General features: G+C 36.4%; 1 protein-coding gene across 2 annotated transcripts in view; it reads right to left on the minus strand.

Annotated features, from left to right (window-relative positions):
* NT5C2 (5'-nucleotidase, cytosolic II) overlaps nt 1-24,656 on the minus strand; it is a 105,750-nt gene that overhangs the window by 56,536 nt on the left and 24,558 nt on the right. For both annotated transcript variants that reach the window (XM_082408363.1, XM_082408362.1), the window contains exon 2: nt 20,676-20,800. In XM_082408363.1, the coding sequence (XP_082264489.1) occupies nt 20,676-20,776 (101 nt within the window). In that variant the 5' untranslated portion in view covers nt 20,777-20,800. The remainder of the gene's footprint in view (nt 1-20,675; nt 20,801-24,656) is intronic.

Below are 24,656 nucleotides of genomic sequence, written 5' to 3' on the forward strand. Positions count from 1 at the left end.
ACATATATTTTACCCAAACGTCTGAAAATTTCAGCCCATGTGAAAAGAAATTTACAGATCTTTGGCATGTGGGGATATACCCAGAACATTCTAAAAGTTAATTTCAAATCTTAGAGCAAGCTGAAGTTCGAAAGAAAAACATCTGCAACATTCCTGCCTCCTGACCAATATAATGCATAGGGATTATGCAACAGGGGAAGAAATAAACAAGTGTGCTAAAGTCTAAGAACACTGATATGGCAAATAAATCCATCTATTGATGATTCAAATTAAAAATAAAATATATATACCTTAAAGAAATACTAGTTGAATTTAAATTTTAACTTTAAAAAACTTTATCTTTAAATAGTATCTAAATATCTTACCATAAAGGTTTCTATTAGTTACTAAAATGTTTAAATAGTCACCAAGTAACTAAAAGCACTACTAAATACTATAAATTCAAACTAAAATTATTTTCAGTGTATTTAGAAAAACAGTATGGTGTAATGGAAACAGAACGAGCACGGGAGCAACTAGGTTTGAATTCAGCTTTCTGGCTGAATAAGTTAATTAACCTAAGCCTGAGATTTTTCATCTATAGAAGACAGATAACATCTGGTAGGGTTGTTGTCTGTCATTGGTAAGCACTCAAAGAACTACTGTAACTTGGGGGGTTGGGGTACAGGGAAAGCAACTCGACTGTCAAGCATTATCTCACCAAAATATCTCTTGAGAAATACATTTTAAAAATCCAATTCTCAAATTATACATGAATAAGGACTTTCACTATCCTCAAACCAAATTCCATAAATACAAGAATACAAACTGAATATGGAAAAATGATCTAATCCCTGAGAGTGCCAACTTCCCATGGCTTCCCTGTATTTCCAGCTTGTGGCATCACAGCTCAGTGTGGTGGAAATAAATGTAATTACTATTTTAAGACTTTACTACTTGTAAAGAGAAAGGAAAACAAAAATCTCACTTGAACGGAAGGTATGCACACTTATATGAGCTTCCTGTGCAAAAGAGACTGCACTGTCTAGCTATTTCAAACTCATATATTTAAGAAATATTTACTAAATATCTACATGCCAGTGCCTGGTACCAGTAATACAGAAACAAACATGACAGTCCTTGATTTTAAGGGGTTCCAAGTCTAATGGAGGAGACCCACTCAAAATCTGTGAAAAAGTCGTGTGTAATTGTAGTATTAGAGATATGCACAACAGAGAGGTGCATCTATATTCTCCCGACTCAGTCTTACTGAAAGACAGGATGCCCAAGTTGTTGTTGTTAAACTGACACTGTGCTAAGCACTTTATATATTTATTATCTCATTTAATCTTCAAATAACTCTATGAGGTAGAAATTATTCCAATTTCACAGATGACAAAACAAAGTTTACAGCAGTTAAATACTGTGATTCTAAAGAAATTAAACGAAATAATCCAAAATGTTAACCCAAGGCCCAGGTTCCTAACCACCACACTAAAAAGATTAGCAGGTGTTAATCAGACTAAGAGGAAAAGAGAGGTGGAGAACATTCCAACAGAAGGGAAACTATGAATGAAAAGCAGAGTGACACAGACATTATGATGTGTGGAAAAAACCTAGATTTAATTCAGAGTTGATGGAATACAGAGTTTGAGGAAGGGAGCTGCTCAAGATGAAAGTGCAAAGGAAAGGATCAGTCCTCACAGGGCCTTAAATGCTATATTAATGGGCTTAGAATTTATCCCATAGCATGCTGGATGTGATGCCACTAAAGGTCTTAAGCAGGGTGATAAACATGATTAACAAAGCAGATCTGAAGAGGACAAGGCTAAAGGCAGGGAGACCTAATGGGGGTTACTTTTGTAAACCACAACAGTGATGACCAGAGCCTGTACTAGCACCATCAGGAATGAAAAGAACAGGCCAGAATCTAGAAAGATTAGGAGGCTGTATTAAAGTGCACACGTGTGCATGTGTGTTTAAATGTATTGAAAGGGGACTAGAAGAATGATCTCCAAACTACTGACAGTGTTCATCTATGACAAAGAGGGCTGGGGGGTGAAAGGGTAGATGAAGGGGAATGTTCATATTTTACTCTATATATTTCTGTATTCCTGAATATTGCACAATAAGAATTTATTTGTGTATTACCTAAATAATTTCAAACACTTTAAAAAAATAATTAAGAGATTAAAATTTGGGATTGATGATTGTATTACTCTCCATTTCTTGGATCTATGGTAGTTACATTCCGAGATGGTTTGACTTCCTAATGGGAATAGTAACAATTACAATTGTCTTTAAAAAAGCTTTGAAAAGGAAGTGGTTGGATACAGAGCCAGGAAACTTCAGGTGTTTTTGATTCTTAAACCAAGTTCATTAAGATTTAAATGTTTAATATATAACTGGAAATATAAAAAGTAACAGAGCATATTTGAAAAAAGATTCCAAAATGAAATTCTGAAGAAACTAAAAAATCATAAAAACTAAAATTAAAAATGTGATGAATACAAAAAATCTACAAACAATAAATGCTGGAGAGGGTGTGGAGAAAAGGGAACCCTCTTGCACTGTTGGTGGGAATGTAAATTGATACAGCCACTATGGAGAACAGTATGGAGGTTCCTTAAAAAACTAAAAATAGAACTACCATATGACCCAGCAATCCCACTACTGGGCATATACCCTGAGAAAACCATAATTCAAAAAGAGTCAGGTACCACAATGTTCATTGCAGCACTATTTACAATAGCCAGGACACGGAAGCAACCTAAGTGTCCATGGACAGATGAATGGATAAAGAAGATGTGGCACATATATACAATGGAATATTACTCCACCATAAAAAGAAACGAAATTGAGTTATTTTTAGTGAGGTGGATGGACCTAGAGTCTGTCATACAAAGTGAAGTAAGTCAGAAAGAGAAAAACAAATACCGTATGCTAACACATATATATGGAATCTAAAAACAAAAAAGTGGTTCTGAAGAACCTAGGGGCAGGACAGGAATAAAGACGCAGACATAGAGAATGGACTTGAGGATACAGGGAGGGGGAAGGGTAAGCTGGGAAGAAGTGAGAAAGTGGCAATGACATATATACAGTACCAAATGTAAAACAGATAGCTAGGGGCCTCCCTCGTGGCGCAGTGGTTAAGAATCTGCTTGCCAATGCAGGGGACACGGGTTCGAGCCCTGGTCCAGGAAGATCCCACATGCTGCGGAGCAACTAAGCCCATGCACCACAACTACTGAGCCTCTGCACCTAGAGCCTGTGCTCCCAACAAGAGAAGCCACCACAATGAGAAGCCTGCGCACTGCAACGAAGAGTAACCCCCGCTTGCGGCAACTAGAGAAAGCCCGTGCACAGCAATGAAGACCCAACGCAGCCAAAAATAAAAATAAATTAAATTAAATAAATTTAAAAAATAAAAATAAAAAAAATAAAAAATAAAACAGATAGCTAGTGGGAAGAAGCTGCATAGCACAGAGAGATCAGCTCGGTGCGTTGTGACCACCTAGAGGGGTGGGATAGGGAGGGTGGGAGGGAGACGCAAGAGGGAGGGGATATGGGGATACATGTATACGTATAGCTGATTCACTTTGTTATACAGCAGAAACTAACACAACAATGTAAAGCAATTATACTCCAATAAAGATGTTAAAAAAAACAGTGATGAACAGATTCAGGTCAGACCCAACCAAAAAGAGAATTAGTGAACTGGAAGGTAGCTCAGGAAAAACCTTCCAGAATGTAACATGGAGAGAAAAAAGGATGGAAAATATGAAAGAAAGGATATGAGAAGAGAGGAACACAGTGCCAAAGTCTAACATATGCTTATTAGAGTTCAGAAGGAGAGGAGAAAGAGAATGGAGCAAGGACAACACATGAAAAGATAATGACTGAGAATTTATAAACCAATTAAACACAAGCATAGAATCAAAAACTCCAATGACTCCCAAGCATGATAAATAAAAAGAAATCCAAAGTTTATTACCTACCAATTTTGGGAGGAATATTAGTGAGAGTGACATTTCTGATAGGCCTTTTGCATACTTTTGACTTTTGAGAGCATATTACTATTATATATAATAATATAGTTGACCCTTGAAAAAGGAGGGTGTTGGGGCACCAAACCCCACAGAGTCGAAAATCCACATATAACTCTGCAGTCAGCCCTCTATTTCCTTGGTTCTGCAAACTAGGAATAGAAAGGGACCTCAAACTAGGGATAGAAAAGAACTTCCTCACATGGAAACAACCTAAATGCCCATCAACAGATGAATGGATAAAGAAGATGTAGTATGTATATACAATGGAATATTACTCAGCCATAAAAAGGTACGAAATTGGGTCATTTGTAGAGATGTAGATGGACCTAGAGACTGTCATACAGAGTGAAGTAGGTCAGAAAGAGAAAAATATCATATATTAATGCATATATGTGGAACCTGAAAAAATTGGTATAGACCATCTTATTTACAAAGCAGAAACAGAGAACAAACATATGGATACCAAGGGGGGAGAGGGGGTGGGATGAACTGGGAGATTGGGATTGACATATACACACTATTGATACTATGTATAAAATAGATAACTAATGAGAACCTACTATATAGCACAGGGAACTCTACTCAGCACTCTGTGGTGACCTAAATGGGAAGGAAATCCAAAAAAGGGGGGATATGCGTATATGTATAGCTGACTCACTTTGCTGTACAGTAGAAACTAACACAACATTGTAAAGCAACTATACTCCAATAAAAATTTTAAAAAGTAAAGAAAAGAACTTCCTCAACCTGATAAAGGGCAGCTATGAAAACCCTGCAGCTACCATCAAACTTAATCATTAAAGACTGCAACCTTGGGACTTCCCTGGTGGCACAGTGGTTAAGAATCCGCCTGCCAATGCAGGGGACACAGATTCAATCCCTGGTTCGGGAAGATCCCACATGCCGCGGAGCAAATAAGCCCGTGCGCCTCAACTACTGAGCCCACACACCACAACTACTGAGCCCATGTGCCACAACTACTGAGCCTCTGCTCTAGAGCCCATGAGCCACAACTACTGAGCCCGCGTGTTGCAACTACTGAAGCCCGCGCGCCTAGAGCCCGTGCTCCACAACAAGAGAAGGCACCACAATGAGAAGCCCGCGCACTGCAACGAAGAGTAGCCCCCACTCGCCGCAACTAGACAAAGACCGCGCGCAGCAACAAAGACACAACGCAGTCAAAAAAAAAAAGACTGCAATCTTTCTTCCTAAGATGAGGCAAAAGAAAAGGATGTCCACTCTCATTAGTTTTATTTAGCACGGTACTGGACATTCTAGCCAAGGCAATCAGGCAAGAAAAGGGGCCTCCAAACTGGAAAAGAAGAAGTAAAACTATCCTTATTTGCAGATGACATGATCTTATATATAGAAATCCCTAAAGAATACATACACATACACACACACACACACACACACACAATTAGAGCTAATAAACAAATCTGGCAAAGTTGCAGGATATAAGATCAATATGCAAAAACCAGTTGTATTTCCATAAACTAGCAATGTACCATCCAAAAATAAAATTAAGAAAACAATTCCATTTACTATAGCACCAGAAATCATAGACAAATTAGAAATGAACTTAACAAAAGTAGTGTTAAGACTTATATACTGATAACTACAAAAACTGTTGAAAGTGATTAAAGAAGGTCTAAACAAATGTAAAGACATCCCATGTACATCAATCGGAACACTTGATATTGTTGAGATGATGATACTCCTCAAACTGATATACAGAGTCAATGCACTCCCTATCGAAATCCCAGTTGGCTTTTTCACAGAAACTGACAAGCTGATCCTAAAATTCTTATGTATATAGAAGGTCCCCAGAATAGTCAAAACAATTTTGAAAAGGAAGGAAAAACTAACTGGAGGACTCACATCACAATTTCAAAACTTAATACAAAACTGTAGCAATTAAGACTGTGTAGTACTGACATGAGGATAGATAAACAGACCAATGGAATACAATGGGGAGGCCAGAAAGAAACACATATATCTATGGCTAACTGATTTTTGACAAGAGTATCAAGATAATTTAATGTGGAAACAATACTCTTTTTCAGCAGAGTTAAGATAACTGGATATTCACGTGCAAAAGAATGAATTTAAACCCCTATCTTGCACCATATACAAAAATTAACTCAGAACGTATCCAAAACCTAAATATAAAACATGAAACTATAAAACTCTCAAAGGAAAATATCGGTGTAAATTTTTGTGACCGTAGGTTAAGCAATGATTTCTTAAACATGATAACAAAAGCACAAGCAACAAAAACCATAGATAAATTGGACTTCATCAGTATTAAAAAACATTTGTCCTTCAAATGACATTACCAAGAAGGTGAAAAGACAACCCACAGAATGGGAGAAAATGTCTGAAAATCATATACCAGACAAAGGTTTAGTATCTAGAAAACATGAAGAACTTATACAACTCAATAATAAAAAAAAAAACTCAATTAAGAAATGGGCAAAGGATCTGAAGAGATATTTCTCGAAAGAAGATATACAAATGGCCAATAAGAGCATAAAAAGATGCTCAACATCATTAATCATAAGGGAAATGCACATCAAAATCGCAATGAGATACCACCACACACTAGGATGGGCTATAGTAATTTTTAAAAACCCACTAACAATAGCAAGTGTTATTTTGAAGGGCGTAGAGAAATTGGAAGCCACAAACATTGTTGAAGGGAATGAAAAAGATGCATTTGTACTGGAAAACAGTTTGATAATGCTTCAGTAAGTTAAACTTAAAGTTACCATATGACCCAGCAAATTCTACTGCTAGATATATAATCCCCAACACTGAAAACATGTCCACACAAAATGTATACACAAATGTTTGAAGTAGCATTACTCATACCAGCCAAAATGTGGAAACAATCCAAATATTAAGCAACAGATGAACAGATAAAACAAAATGTGGTATATTCAGACAATGTAATATCATTCAGCCATTAAAGGAATTAAGTATTGGCTCATGCTACAATATGGATGAACCCTGAAAACATTAATTGAAAGAGATAGAAAGAAAAAAAGCCACATATTTTATGATTCAATTTATATGAAATGTCCAGAATAGGTAATTCCATAGAGACAGAAAGTTGATTAGTGGCTGTCAGGGATTGAGGAGAGAAGGGAATGGGGAGTAACTAATAATGAGTGTGGGGTTTCTTTTTGGAGTGATGAAAATGTTCTGGAATTAGATAGTGGTGATGGTTACATAACTCTCGATATACTAAAACCCACTGAATTGTATATTCAATAGTGTTCCTTTTTCTGAGTTATATTTCATTGTGTGGATTTACTGCATTTTATTTATGCATTCACCCATTAAAGGATATTTGGGTTGTCCCTTGTTTGAGGCAATTATAGACTGATATACTATAAACATTATTCATGTACAGTTTTTTGTGTGAGCATAAAGTTTTCCTTTATCTAGGGCAAGTATCTAGGAGTAAGATCTCTGGGTCATTGGCTAAGGGTCTCTAACTTTATAAGAAATTACCAAACTGTTTAGCAGAGTAGCTGCAGCAATGTATCAGAGCTCCAACTGCTCCACATCCTTGACAGCACTTGGTATCGGCAGTATTTTTTATTTCAGCCACTGTAATAGGCATATACAATGTGGTTTTAATTTGTATTCCCTAATGGCTAGTGATGTTACAAATATGCGTGTATGCCATCCATATATCCTCTGTAGTGACATGTCAGTCTTTTGCCCATTTCTTCATTGGGTTGTTTTCATATTATTGAATTTTAAAAGTTGTTTTTTTTTTTTATTCTGAATACAAGTTCTTTATCAGATATGTGATTTACAAGTATTTTCTCAGTCTGTAGCTAAAAACTGAAAAAAGCCCAAAGGTCCATTAACAGAAAATGAATAAACAAACTGTGGTATAATGATACAATGGAATGCCAGATAGTAATAAAAAGAACAAATTACTGATATACACAAAAACATGGACGAATCTCTCAGACATTACACTGAATAAAAGAAGCCATATCCAAAAGAATCCTTGAGGGAGATCCCTGGTGACCGAGTGGTTAGGATTAGGCACTGTCACTGCCATGGCCCAGGTTCAATCCCTGGTCAGGGAACTGAGATCCCTCAGGCTGCGTGACACAGCAAAGCAAAGCAACACACACACACACACACACACACACACACACACACACAAGAATCCTTGAAGGTGAAATACACTATCTAAATATGATTAACATTTCCTCAGCCTGAGTTTCTTACTGCAGGATTTCATTAAATCAAAGACCTGCTATCATTTATTCTTTCTCTTCCTTGATGCCGCCACCACCACTACTTCCTGTTTTATTTTACTCTTAGGTATATTGTTTTGGGAAGAAGCATAGAGGGAACGGTGGCAGAGAAACAAATTGAGCATGTTTTAGGATCCAGCATCTTCTTTTGAACAATAAAGTTTAGAGAATTTGTATTCCATAAAGTAGTATCACTGCTCATTATAAAGCGTACTTGTATCTAGAACAGACAATACCTATGATGTAAGAAAAGGTATGTCACTGACAGAATTTTTTCAATTCATCTTTTTATGTTGAGATAATTGTAGATTCACATGCAGTAGTAAGAAATAATACAGAGAGATTCCCTACACTCTTCACCCAGTTTCCCCCCAGTGGGAACATCTTGCATAAACATAGTACAATATCAAAATATCACAACCAGGAAACTGACATTGACACAATCCACCAACCAGATTTCACCAGTTTTACATGCACTCATTTGTGTGTGTGTAGACTCATGTAATCACCACTCGAGTCAAGATAAAAAACAGTTCCATCACAAGGATTCCTTGTACAACTTTTTATAGCTACACCCACCTCCCACCACCCAAGCCAATCCCTAACCCCTGGCAACCACTACTCTTTTCCCAATCTCCATAATTTTGTCATTTCAGGAATGTTATAGACATGGAATCATACAGTAAGTAACCTTTTGAGATTTGCTTTATTAACTCAGCATAGTTTACTTGAGCTGTACTAAAGTTGTGTGTATCAATAGTTAATTCGCTTTTATTGCTGAAGAGTATTCCATCGATCAAATGTTTTGGGTCAAAATAAATAAAAATTTTAAATCTTATCAATTCCTGAATCCCCATTTGTCATTCCTTAGGAATATGAAACTCTAACCAAAGCATTAGAATGATATACTAACAAAAATATTTAGTACAGTTCTGATACTCTACCTCACTCTTCTTTTTTTTTAAACATTTTTTAAAAATTTATTTATTTTATTTATTTATTTTTGGCTGCGTTTGGTCTTCATTGCTGCACGCGGGCTTTCTCTAGTTGCGGCGAGCAGGGGCTACTCTTCGCTGCGGTGCGCAGGCTTTTCACTACCGTGGCTTCTCTTGTTGCGGAGCACGGGCTCTCGGCACGTGGGCTTCAGTAGTTGTGGCACGCGGGCTCTAGAGCGCAGGCTCAGCAGCCGTGGCACATGGGCTTAGCTGCTCCGCAGCCTGTGGGATCTTCCCAGACCAGGGCTCGAACCCGTGTCCCCTGCATTGGCAGGCGGATTCTTAACCACTGCACCACCAGGGAAGCCCCTCACTCTTCTTATTCTGACAAGATGTATGTACATTATTTAAGGATGGCTCCTTGGCATTCCTGAGGACCTATATTTCCATGTGATTTTCAATTTATAATATGGCTACAGAAATGTTAACAATTTATCCATTTGAATATTTGAAACCATACTGAAATGGCAGGTTAATTCGGCTTGATTGATGACACAACTAAAAAGCTGAATGACATTCATGTGCTATCCATAAGTGGTTGACAAAAAAATTAAAATTTATCAACCTGTACTCTTTGCATAAAACCTGATACCTACTTTTTTTTAAACATCTTTATTGAAGTATAATTGCTTTAAAATGGTGTGTTAGTTTCTGCTTTATAACAAAGTGAATCAGTTATACATATACATATGTTCCCATATCTCTTCCCTCTTGCATCTCCCTCCCTCCCACCCTCCCCATCCCACCCCTCTAGGTGGTCACAAAGCACCGAGCTGATCTCCCTGTGCTATGCGGCTGCTTCCCACTAGCTATCTATTTTACGTTTGGTAGTGTATATATGTCCATGACACTCTCTCACCCTGTCACATCTCACCCCTCCCCCTCCCCATATCCTCAAGTCCATTCTCTAGTAGGTCTGTGTCTTTATTCCGGTCTTGCCACTAGGTTCTTCATGGCCTTTTTTTTTTTTTCCCTTAGATTCCATATATATGTGTTAGCATACTGCTGATACCTACTTTTAATTTGAGGTTAAAAAAAAAACCATAAACATTTCTACTTCTACTAGTGTGCCAAGCTATAGGTACTAAAAAATAATTTTATATATGTATGCAAATTCCTTTTTATTACTTAAACATATATAATAAACTTATTTTGACTGGAGAATTATTATTCAAAAGATTTAAATAAATACTGGTATGAAGGCCAAAATTTCAATTTAAAAAAATAATTTCAGATAAATATATAAAGAACCTTAAAGACAAAGTAACTGCAGTGCCTTTCAAAATAAGGCAAGGGAGGGTGGGATGAATTGGGACATTGGGATTGACATATATACACTACTATGTATAAAATAGATAACTAATGAGAACCTACTGTATAGCACAGGGAACTCTGTGGTGACCTAAATGGGAAGGAAATCCAAAAAAGAGGCGATAAACGTATACATATAGCTGATTCACTTTGTTGCTGTACAGTAGAAACTAACACAACATTGTAAAGCAACTATACTCCAATAAAAATTAATTTAAAAAAATAAAAATAAAAAAAATAAGGCAAAAGACTGGATAACCAAAAATTCACAAGCCCAATTACTTACCAAATTTCAGTTCAACATGATAAAAACCACTGATCAATTCATAAGCTGTGTTCATAAAGAAAGAGCAAATTCATATACAAAAATTCTTTCGTACTGTAATCATTGAAACTTTAAAAGGATAAAACCAAATACCTGACCTCAGCATCCTGGACACTGTCAACAGGGAAAGCAGATGAAAATTCTAATTGTTCCATTCCTGGATATGGTAGATACAAACTGTGATCTGTACTCATCACTATCAGATTTTAAACAGGATACTATTTAAGAGCTAAGTGTCTAACCTGCCTCCTTCAAGCGACAGTAACATATGAGCAGCTCAGCCTGTCTCTGACCATACACCAAAACATATTCCAAAGAAGGGTTTGGCCTGATGATTAGCTCCAGCCTAGAAGACTCAACAACCATAATAAGGAAATGGAAGAAGAACAAGTCATACATTCTGAAGGCCAGTTTCTTAATAGTGACATATGACCATTATTTCCATATTGAAACTTAGAAGACCAATATTAAGCAAGAAAAAAAGCTAGAAGTTAGATATTTATTTACTTAATTAAAAATATTTAGCTTCTTCTAAAAGGGAATTCAAAAGTATCACATACAATGTACAGTTATGATAAATGATCATCATAGCCTGCCTAATTTAACCAATGATAAATTACCAACCCCAATAAATGTCTTTAATAAAAAGCCCTGGAATAGAACACTCTACAAATTGACTTAACTAGAAAACTAAAACAAATTTCTTTTAAATGCTTTCTATTTAAAAATTTTAATTAACAAAAGCAAATACTTGCAAGAGTTCAGGAACCTAATTTTTTATATTAAAAGGAAATTCTGCAATATGCTACATCATGGATGAACCTTGAAGACATCATGCTAAGTGAAACAAGCCAGTCACAAAAAGACCAATACTGTATGATTCCATTTATATGAGGTACTTAGGGTGGCCAAAATCATCAAGACAGAAAGATAAAGGTGGTTAGTTGCCAAGGGCTGGGGTGAGGGGAGAATGGAAAGTTATTGCTCAGTAGATGTAAGGTTTCAATTTTACAAAATGAAAAGAGTTGTGGGGATGGACAGTGGTGATAACTACATAACAATGTGAATGTATTTAATACTACTGAACTGTATACTTAAAAGCAGTTAAGATGGCAAATTTTATGGTATGTGTACTTTATTAAAATTCTATTTTAGTAAAAAATAGGGGGAAAATAGGGGGAAAAATAGAAAAAAGGGGGGGAAGTTTTAAATGACTTAAGAATTCAAACCCTTCAAGATGCTTTTTCTATTCTTTCTATTATTTCAGATTGCACTCTACTATATGAAGAATGTAGGGTACAGAGCCTGTCCAGAATCTTCCAGGAAGTATCATTCTAAATGAGTCAGAAGTGCTCTCAGGCTGTGAAATATTAAATACAATGAGGACACTTGATGTTTCCTAGATGATCTCTCTTCATTGCATAATTCTAGCCCTTGTTTCCACTGATAAATATGTTACATCACAACCAAATGTATACTTCATGAATATAAAGACTGAGCAAATAATTGAACAGAAAGTATACAACACCTCTACATTTTATCTCTTCCAAATGCATATGTTATGTGTTTTATTTATACATACACACATAAACACTCTGTTTTACACCTTTAATTCCCATGCACATCTAGCAACACGTCTCACACACTGCAGAGGATCATTGGTACCCACTGATTGATTCTGAGTCTTCATATCTTAATGGGAACCTGAAATGTTTTTACTCTTTCCGGTTTAAGAAAAAACAGCAGCCTAAAATCTAGAAATGCTACATAGTCAGCAAATGTTTCTGCTTAATAGAGTTAAATCAATTTGTTATGGAATACTTTGTTTCCTTCACATAAACACATTCACCAGAGAACTGCCACCAAGGTGAAATCACAACCTGCTGGGCCAGTGACTGGGAGTTTATTCAGTAAATGCTCAGCTTGTTTTCACTTGTGGATCAGTTGATTAAAGACTCTTACATGCAGTGTGTATCATAAGCTCCCAAGTAAGCAATTATTAATTAGCAATTATTAAGTTCAAAGCAACAAACATTTATTGAGCATAGAATTTTTAAAGCTAGAAGAAGACTTAAAGATCTTCCTCTTTAATCTTATCATTTTATAGCTAAAGAAATCACCACCCAGAGAGGCTAACTGGTCTCCCCAGGATCACAACAAAACCTGAACCCAGCTCTTCCAACTCTGACTCCAACTGTTTACTCCTTTTCCATTGCTTAGAAAAAATTTCAGAGACAGCATTATAAACTTATATTTTGTCATCTTCACTATGTTCCTAGGTCCAATGTATCATAAATATACAATGTATCTGATTCCTAGACATTTACATTTTTAAAGTAGATGACTTGTGTATATTTCCTTTTGATCTTGATTATTTAAATTATGTACAAATATTCAATATAAATGTTTTGGCTACTTGAAATATACTACTAATATAAATATGGCTTATTTTTCTTTCTGGTAGATTTGTACCACTAAGTGATCAAAATAGAAAACTTATGGGGGCCTAAAACAAGGTAAATGGGTACTGCCTACAGTGGGACGGACTGGAGATTCCACCTTGCCAAGACAGAGATTTCTTGTCAGCTCCTGTGCTTAATTTAGTTCATACTGAGCTCAGGACTATGTGAAATATAAATATGCATTAAATGAAACTGACAAGAAAGGACAGTTTATAATGCATGAAGCTGTTGTTCAACAAATACTGGATGGTAAGAGAACATAAAACCCTTTTGACCAAACCGAACCAAGAATGTAGAAGTAATGGGTGTTCCCAATGAACATAACAAGCAAACAGAAAAACCAGAATAAAAGATTTGGAATTTGGAAAAGGCAGTACCCATGTTTTAAACTCAGAGTACAAAAATTAGCACTTTTTGTGGGGTTCAGGATTCATCCTTTGCATCCTTCTAAGAATGTGACACCAGCTGGCAGACAGGTGTGTTTTTCACCTAAAAGTGATAAAAGTTTGTGTATATCATAAATTAAATGATTTGAATACAAACCTTTTTGCTTTTGGAAGTCAGTTTTTAATTTTTCATCTTGATCTCTCTCTTGATATAAGTTTCCAAAATTTTATTCTTTAGTACAAGTAGTATTTACAACGTTTGTTCTTACATTAATTTTTTTCTTAATGTAAGCATTAATGAACTGGAAAAAATGCTACCTAGTGACCTACCATCCAGGAAATATCACCAACCTACTTTAAAAACCAACTAGTGATGCAATAATTAACTTTCAAGATAGTCAATATCAAGTAACTATTTTCTTCAAAATATTAATGCTTACTGAAGCACTAAAATGTTACCTAATTCTGACCTAGCTTTCCTACACAAAGAATGGAATCAGAATTATTTTTTTGTCTGCTTACAAGAACTTATCTGTATAAACTAGTTTAACCATCCCAGAACAGATGAGTAATTATGAGTTGTTGTAGACTTCCTGGAGTTCCTAGGCAACGTTTTTGCACTACCAGTACACCAGCATTTCCACTTTTCCTGGATTTCCCAGGACAGAGGCAGAGACAGTACTACTAGGGCCCAGATCTTTCTATCCTACAAGTATAAACTTCTAATTTCTGTCTAAAACCAAATGATTCCTAATTGCAGTATCTACTTCCAAGTATCTCAGTCACTAAAGATTCAGGTAGCTATTAAGATTTAGAAGCAGTCATTTAACTGAATCTATTAAAACTGGCAAATGAATTGAAAATACTTACTTTTTAAACTTTTAAAGGAAAAATGATTTATGGAAAATATTAAAGTCTTAAATCAATATAAGAAAACACTGCTAACACCCAGAATTATCCACATTCAATGTAATGCAGTCATCAGTAGGCACAATTCTAAAACTATTTAAAAACTATAATCAGTTTGTGGCAAATGGCAACTAAAAACTGCATTATTGAGAGGGCAGACAGCACAAGCAAGAAGAACTACAATGCTTCAGCCTGTGGAACAAACACCACATTCACAGAAAGACAGACAAGATGAAAAGGCAGAGGGCATTGTACCAGATGAAGGAACAAGATAAAACCCCAGAAAAACAACTAAATGAAGTGGAGATAGGCAACATTCCAGAAAAAGAATTCAGAATAATGATAGTGAAGATGATGCAGGACCTTGGAAAAAGAATGGAGGCAAAAATCGAGAAGATGCAAGAAATGTTTAACACGGCTTCCCTGGTGGTGCAGTGGTTGAGAGTCTGCCTGCCAATGCAGGGGACACGGGTTCAAGCCCTGGTCTGGGAAGATCCCACATGCCACGGAGCAACTGGGCCCGTGAGCCACAACTACTGAGCCTGCGCGTCTGGAGCCTGTGCTCCACAACAAGAGAGCCCGCGATAGTGAGAGGCCCGCGCACCGCGATGAAGAGTGGCCCCTGCTTGCCGCAACTAGAGAAAGCCCTCACACAGAAACGAAGACCCAACACAGCCAATAAATAAATAAATAAATTTAAAATGTATTTTCAAAAATAAAAAATTAATTAAAAAAAAAAAAAGAAATGTTTAACAAAGACCTAGAAGAATAAAAGAACAAACAGAAATGAAAAATACAATAGCTGAAATGAAAAATACACTAGAAGGAATCAATAGCAGAATAACTGAGGCAGAAGAACAGATAATTGACCAGGAAGACAGAATGGTGGAATTCACTGCTGCGGAAGAGAATAAAGAAAAAAGAATGAAAAGAAATGAAGACAGCCTAAGAGACCTCTGGGACAACATTAAATGCAACAACATTCACATTATAGGGGTCCCAGAAGGAGAAGAGAGAGAGAAAGGACCGGAGAAAATATTTGAAGAGATTATAGTTAAAAACTTCCCTAACATGGGAAAGGAAATAGCCACCCAAGTCCAGGAAGTGCAGAGAGTCCCATACAGGATAAACCCAAGGAGAAACACACCAAGACACATAGTAATCAAACTGGCAAAAATTAAAGACAAAGAAAAATCATTGAAAGCAGCAAGGGAAAAACCACAAGTAACATACAAGGGAACTCCCATAAGGTTAACAGCTGATTGCTCAGCAGAAACTCTACAAGCCAGAAGGGAGTGGCATGATATACTTAAAGTGATGAAAGGGAAGAACCTACAACCAAGATGACTCTACACGGCAAGGATCTCATTCAGATCCAATGGAGAAATCAAAAGCTTTACAGACAAGAAAAAGCTAAGAGAATTCAGCACCACCAAACCAGCTCTACAACAAATGCTAAAGGAACTTCTCTAAGTAGGAAACACAAGAGAAGAAAAGGACCTACAAAAACAAACCCAAAACAATTAAGAAAATGTTCATAGGAACATACATATCAATAATTACCTTAAACGTGAATGGATTAAATGCTCCAACCAAAAGACACAGGCTCACTAAATAGATACAAAAACAAGACCCATCTATATGCTGTCTACAAGAGACCCACTTCAGACCTAGGGACACATACAGACTGAAAGTGAGGGGATGGAAAAAGATATACCATGCAAATGGAAATCAAAAGAAAGCTGCAGTAGCTATACTCATATCAGATAAAATAGACTTTAAAATAAAGAATGTTACAAGATACAAGGAGGGACACTACATAATGATCCAGGGATCAATCCAAGAAGAAGATATAACAATTATAAATATATATGCACCCAACATAGGAACACCTCAATACATAAGGCAACTGCTAACAGCTACAAAGGAGGAAATCGACAGTAACACAATAATACTGGAGGACTTTAACACCTCATTTACAACAACGGACAGATCATCCAAACAGAAAATTAATAAGGAAACACAAGCTTTAAATGACACAGTAGACCAGATAGATTGAATTGATATTTATAGGACATTCCATCCAAAAACAGCAGATTACACTTTCTTCTCAAGTGAGCATGGAACATTCTCCAGGATACATCACATCTTGGGTCAGAAATCAAGCCTCAGCAAATTCAAGAAAACTGAAATCATATCAAGCACTTTTCTGACCACAACGCTATGAGATTAGAAATCAATTACAGGGAAAAAAAACGTAAAAAACACAAACACATGGAGGCTAAACAATACGTTACTAAATAACCAAGAGATCACTGAAGAAATCAAAGAGGAAATCAAAAAATACCTAGAGACAAATGACAATGAAAACATGATGATCCAAAACCTATGCGATGCAGCAAAAGCAGTTTTAAGAGGGAAGTTTATAGCTATACAAGCCTACCTTAAGAAACAACAAACATCTCAAACAATCTAACCTTACACCTAAAGGAACTAGAGAAAGAAGAACAAACAAAACCCAAAGTTAGCAGAAGGAAAGAAATCATAAAGATCAGAGCAGAAATAAATGAAATAGAAACAAAGAAAACAATAGCAAAGATCAATAAAACTAAAAGCTGGTTCTTTGAGAAGATAAACAAAATTGATAAACCATTAGCCAGACTCATCAAGAAAAAGAGGGAGAGGACTCAAATCAATAAAATTAGAAATGAAAACAGAGAAGTTACAACAGACACCAAAGAAATACAAAGCATCCTAAGAGACTACTACAAGCAACTCTATGCCAATAAAATGGACAACCTGGAAGAAATGGACAAATTCTTAGAAAGGTATAACCTTCCAAGACTGAACCAGGAAGAAATAGAAAATATGAACAGACCAACCACAAGTAATGAAATTGAAACTGTGATTAAAAATCTTCCAACAAACAAAAGTCCAGGACCAGATGGCTTCACAGGTGAATTCTATCAAACACTTAGAGAAGAGCTAACACCCATCTTTCTCAAACTCTTCCAAAAATTGCGGAGGAAGGAACACTCCGAAACTCATTCTATGAGGCCACCATCACCCTGATACCAGAACCAGACCAAGATACTACAAAAAAAGAAAATTACAGACCAATATCACTGATGAATATAGATGCAAAAATCCTCAACAAAATACTAACAAACAGAATCCAACACATTAAAAGGATCATACACCATGATCAAGTGGGATTTATACCAGGGATGCAAGGATTCTTCAATATACGCAAATCAATCAATGTGATACACCATATTAACAAACTGAAGAATAAAAACCATATGATCATCTCAATAGATGCAGAAAAAGCTTTTGACAAAATTCAACACCCATTTATGATAAAAACTCTCCAGAAAGTGGGCATAGAGGGAACCTACCTCAACATAATAAAGGCCATATACAACAAACCCACAGCAAACATCATTCTCAATGGTGAAAAGCTGAAAGCATTTCCTCTAAGATCAGGAACAAGACAAGGATGTCCACTCTCGCCACTCTTATTCAACATAGTTTTGGAAGTCCTAGCCACGGCAATCAGGGAAGAAAAAGAAATAAAAGGAATACAAACTGGAAAAGAAGGAGTAAAACTGTCACTGTTTGCAGATGACATAATACTATACATAGACAATCCTAAAGATGCCACCAGAAAACTACTAGAGCTAATCAATGAATTTGGTAAAGTTGCAGGATGCAAAATTAATGCACAGAAATCTCTTGCATTCCTATACACAAATGATGAAAAATCTGAAGAGAAATTAAGGAAACACTCCCATTTACCACTGCAATGAAAAGAATAAAGTACCTAGGAATAAACCTACCTAGGGAAACAAAAGACCTGTATGCAGAAAACTAGAAGACACTGATGAAAGAAATTAAAGATGATACCAACAGATGGAGAGATATACCATGTTCTTGGATTGGAAGAATCAATATTGTGAAAATGACTATACTACCCAAAGCAATCTACACATTCAATGCAATCCCTATCAAATTACCAATGGCATTTTTTATGGAACTAGAACAAATCATCTTAAAATTTGTATGGAGACACAAAAGACCCCGAATAGCCAAAGCAGTCTTGAGGGAAAAAACGGAGCTGGAGGAATCAGACTCCCTGACTTCAGACTATACTACAAAGCCACAGTAATCAAGACAATATGGTCCTGGCACAAAAACAGAAATATAGATCAATGGAACAGGATAGAAAGCCCAGAGATAAACCCACACACCTATGGTCAACTAATCTATGACAAAGGAGGCAAGGATATACAATGGAGAAAAGACAGTGTCTTCAATAAGTGGTGCTCGGAGAACTGGACAGCTTCATGTAAAAGAATGAAATTAGAACACTCCCTAACACCATACACAAAAATAAACTCAAAATGGATTAGAAACCTAAATGTAAGACCAGACACTATAAAACTCTTAGAGGAAAACATAGGAAGAACACTCTTTGACATAAATCACAACAAGATCTTTTTTGATCCACCTCCTAGAGTAATGAGAATAAAAACAAAAATAAACAAATGGAACCTAATGAAACTTAAAACCTTTTGCAAAGCAAAGGAAACTACAAACAAGACGAAAAGACAACCCTCAGAATGGGAGAAAATATTTGCAAACGAATCAACGGACAAAAGATTAATCTCTAAAATATATAAACAGCTCATGCAGCTCAATATTTAAAAAACAAACAACCCAATCCAAAAATGGGCAGAAGACCTAAATAGACATTTTCCAAAGAAGACATATGGATGGTCAAGAAGCACATGAAAAGCTACTCAACATCACTAATTATTAGAGAAATGCAAATCAAAACTACAGTGAGGTATCACCTCACACCAGTTAGAATAGGCATCATCAGAAAATCTACAAACAACAAATGCTAGAGAGGGTGTGGAGAAAAGGGAACCCTCTTGCACTGTTGGTGGGAATGTAAATTGATACAGCCACTATGGAGAACAGTATGGAGGTTCCCTAAAAAACTAAAAATAGAATTACCATATGACCCAGCAATCCCATTACTGGGCATATACCCAGAGAAAAGCATAATCCAAAAAGACACATGCACCCCAATGTTCACTGCAGCACTATTTACAATAGCCAGGACATGGAAGCAACCTAAATGCCCATCGAAAGACGAATGGATAAAGAAGATGTGGTACATATATACAATGGAATATTACTCGGCCATAAAAAGGAACGAAATTGTGTCATTTGTAGAGACGTGGATGGATCTAGAGTCTGTCATACAGAGTGAATTAAGTCAGAAAGAGAAAAACAAATATTGTATATTAACGCATATATGTGGAACCTAGAAAAATGGTACAGATGAACCGGTTTGCAGGGCAGAAATTGAGACACAGATGTAGAGAACAAATGTATGGACACCAAGGGGGGGAAAGTGGAGGGGGGGGTGTGATGAATTGGGAGATCGGGATTGACATATACACACTAATATGTATAAAATGGATAACTAATAAGAACCTGCTGTATAAAAAAATAAAATTCAAAAATTCAAAAAAAAAAAAAAAGAAAGTGCCTGTTTCCCCGTATCTATACTAATACCTAATCTTTTGAATCTTTGACATTTGTGATAAATTAAAAATATATCTCATTTAAAAACAAAAAAAACAGAAAAAAACAAACTTCATTATTCATAACTAAAGCACAATTTTCTAGCAGCTGAAGACTTTCTGCTCTTAAGGACTTTTATTAGTAGATATAAGAAGCAGAAAGAATTTTTTTAAAAAAGCAGCAGCAGTGTGGTTGTAAAATTCTGGCAATAAAATTCTGGACTTTGGACAGGGTTTGAACCATGAACCAGCTATGTGATCTAGAGTAAATTGCCTAACTACTCTGCACGTTAATTTCATCATCCGTAAAATGAAGATATTATACGCCCACTTTATAGAGCTGTTTTGAGGATTAAATAGACAAAATACTTACCGATGATAAGCTTCTCGTCGATACTTTTTCAGGGCATGTTTATCCATGTTAGCAGGCATATCTGCTGCATTTTGTAACCGATCACTCCAGGAAGTTGTCATTTTATTTTATTTGTATGCTCAATTCTAGAAAAGAAAATCAGTAATTTAGTAGATTAACATTAGCATCTGTATATTGATACCAGAATTTTTTAAAAAATTAGTAAAACTCTAGCTTGCAAATTGTCTGATATAACTATTTAAATATATTGAATATGGAAATATACTGAAAAATTAAACTAACACTTCTAAACTATGTAAATTTAGGAAAATAATTTCATATAGTAATTTCTATCCAGAACGATCATATATAACACCTTCAAAAAATTAAGAATGATTGCCAGTAATAATTTACTTTAATCCTAGATTCTAGAAAAGGGGCTGAGACCACAGACATGTGAAAATATATAATTTTCAGTTAATGTATGTTCAAAGTATGTAAAGTAAGCAACCTTTTAATTCTGATAAACATACTAAACTCAATCAATGGTAGTACAAATATGTATGAGTATTTGACTTCTAATTATATTATGCTTTTATATTTTTCTATGATAAATTATCTTGCAGCTAGTACTACAGACTGAACTAGAAGAAGCAATAAACTAAAACATTTCATCTCATTAGAATAAACATCTAAAACGAGGTGAGCAGATAAGTGTCTTTACTGTATTTTTACTATAGGCACTGATACAGGTTTCACTTCTATTTTTGCAGTTTTCATCTGCAGCTTTAAATAAGGATGAAAAATAACCTTTTAGAGTTAAGAAGTTTATTAACATTTTATTAAAATACCAATGTTTGTGAAAACATCTGCATTCTAATTTATTTCCGATTTTGAAAATGCTAACATTGTTTATGACATTATGTCAATTTTAAAGTAAGCCATCTTTGTAGCTTTTTAAAATAATAATTTATTGAGGTGAAATTCACATAAGAAAACTAACCATTTTAAAGTAAATCAAGGACTTCCCTGGTGGCGCAGTGGTTAAGAATCCGCCTCCCAATGCAGGGGACACAGGTTCAAGCCCTGGTCCGGGAAGATCCCACATGCCGTGGAGCAGCTAAGCCCATATGCCACAACTACTGAGCCTGCGCTCTAGAGCCTGCAAGCCACAACTACTGAAGCCCGCACGCCTAGAGCCCGTGCTCCACAACAAGAGAAGCCACTGCAACGAGAAGCCCACGCGCTGCAACGAAGAGTAGCCCTCGCTCACTGCAACTAGAGAAAGCCTGCATACAGCAACGAAGACCCAATGCAGCCAAAAATAATAAACAAATAAAATTAAATTAAAAAAAAAAGTAAGTCAATGGCATTTAGTATGTTCATAATATAGTGCAACCACCACCTCTATCTAGTTCCAAAATACTTCTGTCACTCCAAAGTAAAACCCTTTACCCATTAAGCAGTTTCTCCCCATTCTCCCCACCCCATGGCCACCCCAATCCCACTTCTGCCTCTTTGGGTTTATCTATTCTGGATATTTCATATAAACAGAATCATATAGTATGTGAGTTTTTGTATCTGGCTTCTTTCATTTAGCATGTTTTCTAGCTTCATCCATGTTGCATCATGTTTCAGATACTTCCTTCCTTTCTATGGCTGAATAATAAATATTCCACTGTGTGCATGTACCACAATTTGTTTATCTCTTCATCCGCTGATAGACATTTGGACTATTTCCACCTTTTGGCTACTGTGAATAGTACTGCTATGAACATGTACGAACAATGTATTTACTTGAGTACCAGTTTTCAATTCTTTTGGATATATATTTAGGTCTGTAATGTTTCTGAAGTAATCAAGATTTCCAAACACTGTTTAGATAACAAAAGTACTGGCACTTGCAAAAGACTCTAGTTAAGGGACTTCCCTGGCAGTCCAATGGTTAAGACTCCATGCTTCCACTGCAGGGGGCACAGATGCGATCCCTGGTAGCGGAACTAAGACCCCACATAACTTTTTTTTTTTTTTAATCAGTCATCAATTTTATACACATCACTGTATACATGTCAATCCCAATCGCCCAATTCAGCACACTACCATCCCCACCCCATCACAGTTTTCCCCCCTTGGTGTAGGACCCCACATAACTTAAGAGAAGTTATTTGCTAGGCCACTATAACTGAATCTAGATATACTATGGGTTTTTTTTTTTTAATTCATGTAGCAAATCCAGACTATTTTGTGGACCAAAAAAGGGTGAAATTTTGAAAAGTACAGAATTACAATGGAACTTCAATGGTTTTCAGTGGGGGGAGGAGTGGAGGTTGAGGGAAGGACCAGGACTATATCTTACATAAGTTTAAATAAGACTCAGAAATGAAATTTGTATTCTATGATGAATTAAGAGAAATCAGAATAGTCATGCCATTAAAGAAAAACTTTAACTTGAGCTCTACTGCAATTATAGTCCATATAATAGGAAATAAATTTTGTTTATTTATTGTTAAGGCCTTAAGTGAACTCCAACTTTTAAAAAATCTCTAATAGTATTCACAAAAGTCTACCTCTTTTTATTGTTAAAAAGTTAAGGAGGGATTCCTGGGTGGCGCAGCGGTTAAGAATCCCCCCGCCAATACAGGGGAAGCGGGTTCGATCCCTGGTCTGGGAAGATCCCACATGCTGTGGACCAACTAAGCTCATGGGTCATAACTACTGAGCCTGCACTCTAGAGCCCGCAAGCCACAACTACTGAGCCCGCATGTCACGACTACTGAAGCCCGCACGCCTGGAGCCCGTGCTCCACAACAAGAGAAGCCACCACAATGAGAAGCCTGCGCACCGAAACGAAGAGGAGCCCCCACTCGATGCAACTAGAGAAAGCCCATGCACAGCAATGAAGACCCAACACGGACATAAATAAATTAAAAAAAAAAAAGGGACTTCCCTGGTGGCGCAGTGGTTGAGAATCTGCCTGCCACTGCAGGGGACATGGGTTTGAGCCCTGGTCTGGGAAGATCCCATAGGCCACGAAGCAACTAAGCCCATGTGCCACAACTATTGAGCCTGCGCTCTAGAGCCTGTGAGCCACAACTACTGGAGCTGGCATGCCACAACTAGTGAAGCCCGCATGCCTGGAGCCCAAATTGGAAAAAATTAAAGACAAAGAAAAATTATTGAAAGCAGCAAGGGAAAAACCACAAATAACATACAAGGGAACTCCCATAAGGTTAACAGCTCATTGCTCAGCAGAAACTCTACAAGCCAGAAGGGAGTGGCATGATATACTTAAAGTGATGAAAGGGAAGAACCTACAACCAAGATGACTCTACCTGGCAAGGATCTCATTCAGATTCGATGGAGAAATCAAAAGCTTTACAGACAAGAAAAAGCTAAGAGAATTCAGCACCACCAAACCAGCTCTACAACAAATGCTAAAGGAACTTATTCTAAGTGGGAAACACAAGAGAAGAAAAGGACCTACAAAAACAAACCCAAAACAATTAAGAAAATGGTCATAGGAACATACATATCGATAATTACCTTAGACGTGAATGGATTAAATGCTCCAACCAAAAGACACAGGTTTGCTGAATGGATACAAAAACAAAACCCACCTATATGCTGTCTACAAGAGACCCACTTCAGACCTAGGGACACATTCAGACTGAAAGTGAGGGGATTGAAAAAGATATTCCATGCAAATGGAAATCAAAAGAAAGCTGGAGTAGCTATACTCATATCAGATAAAATAAACTTTAAAATAAAGAATGTTACAAAAGACAAGGAAGGACACTACATAATGATCAACGGATCAATCCAAGAAGAAGATATAACAATTATAAATATATATGCACCCAACATAGGAGCACCTCAATACCTAAGACAACTGCTAACAGCTATAAAAGAGGAAATCGACAGTAACACAATAATAGTGGGGGACTTTAACACCTCACTTACACCAATAGACAGATCATCCAAAATGAAAATAAATAAGGAAAC

The sequence above is a fragment of the Balaenoptera borealis genome (genome assembly GCF_965194805.1).
Source record: "Balaenoptera borealis genome assembly, chromosome: 10".
In the NCBI taxonomy this organism is placed as follows: Eukaryota; Metazoa; Chordata; class Mammalia; order Artiodactyla; family Balaenopteridae; genus Balaenoptera; species Balaenoptera borealis.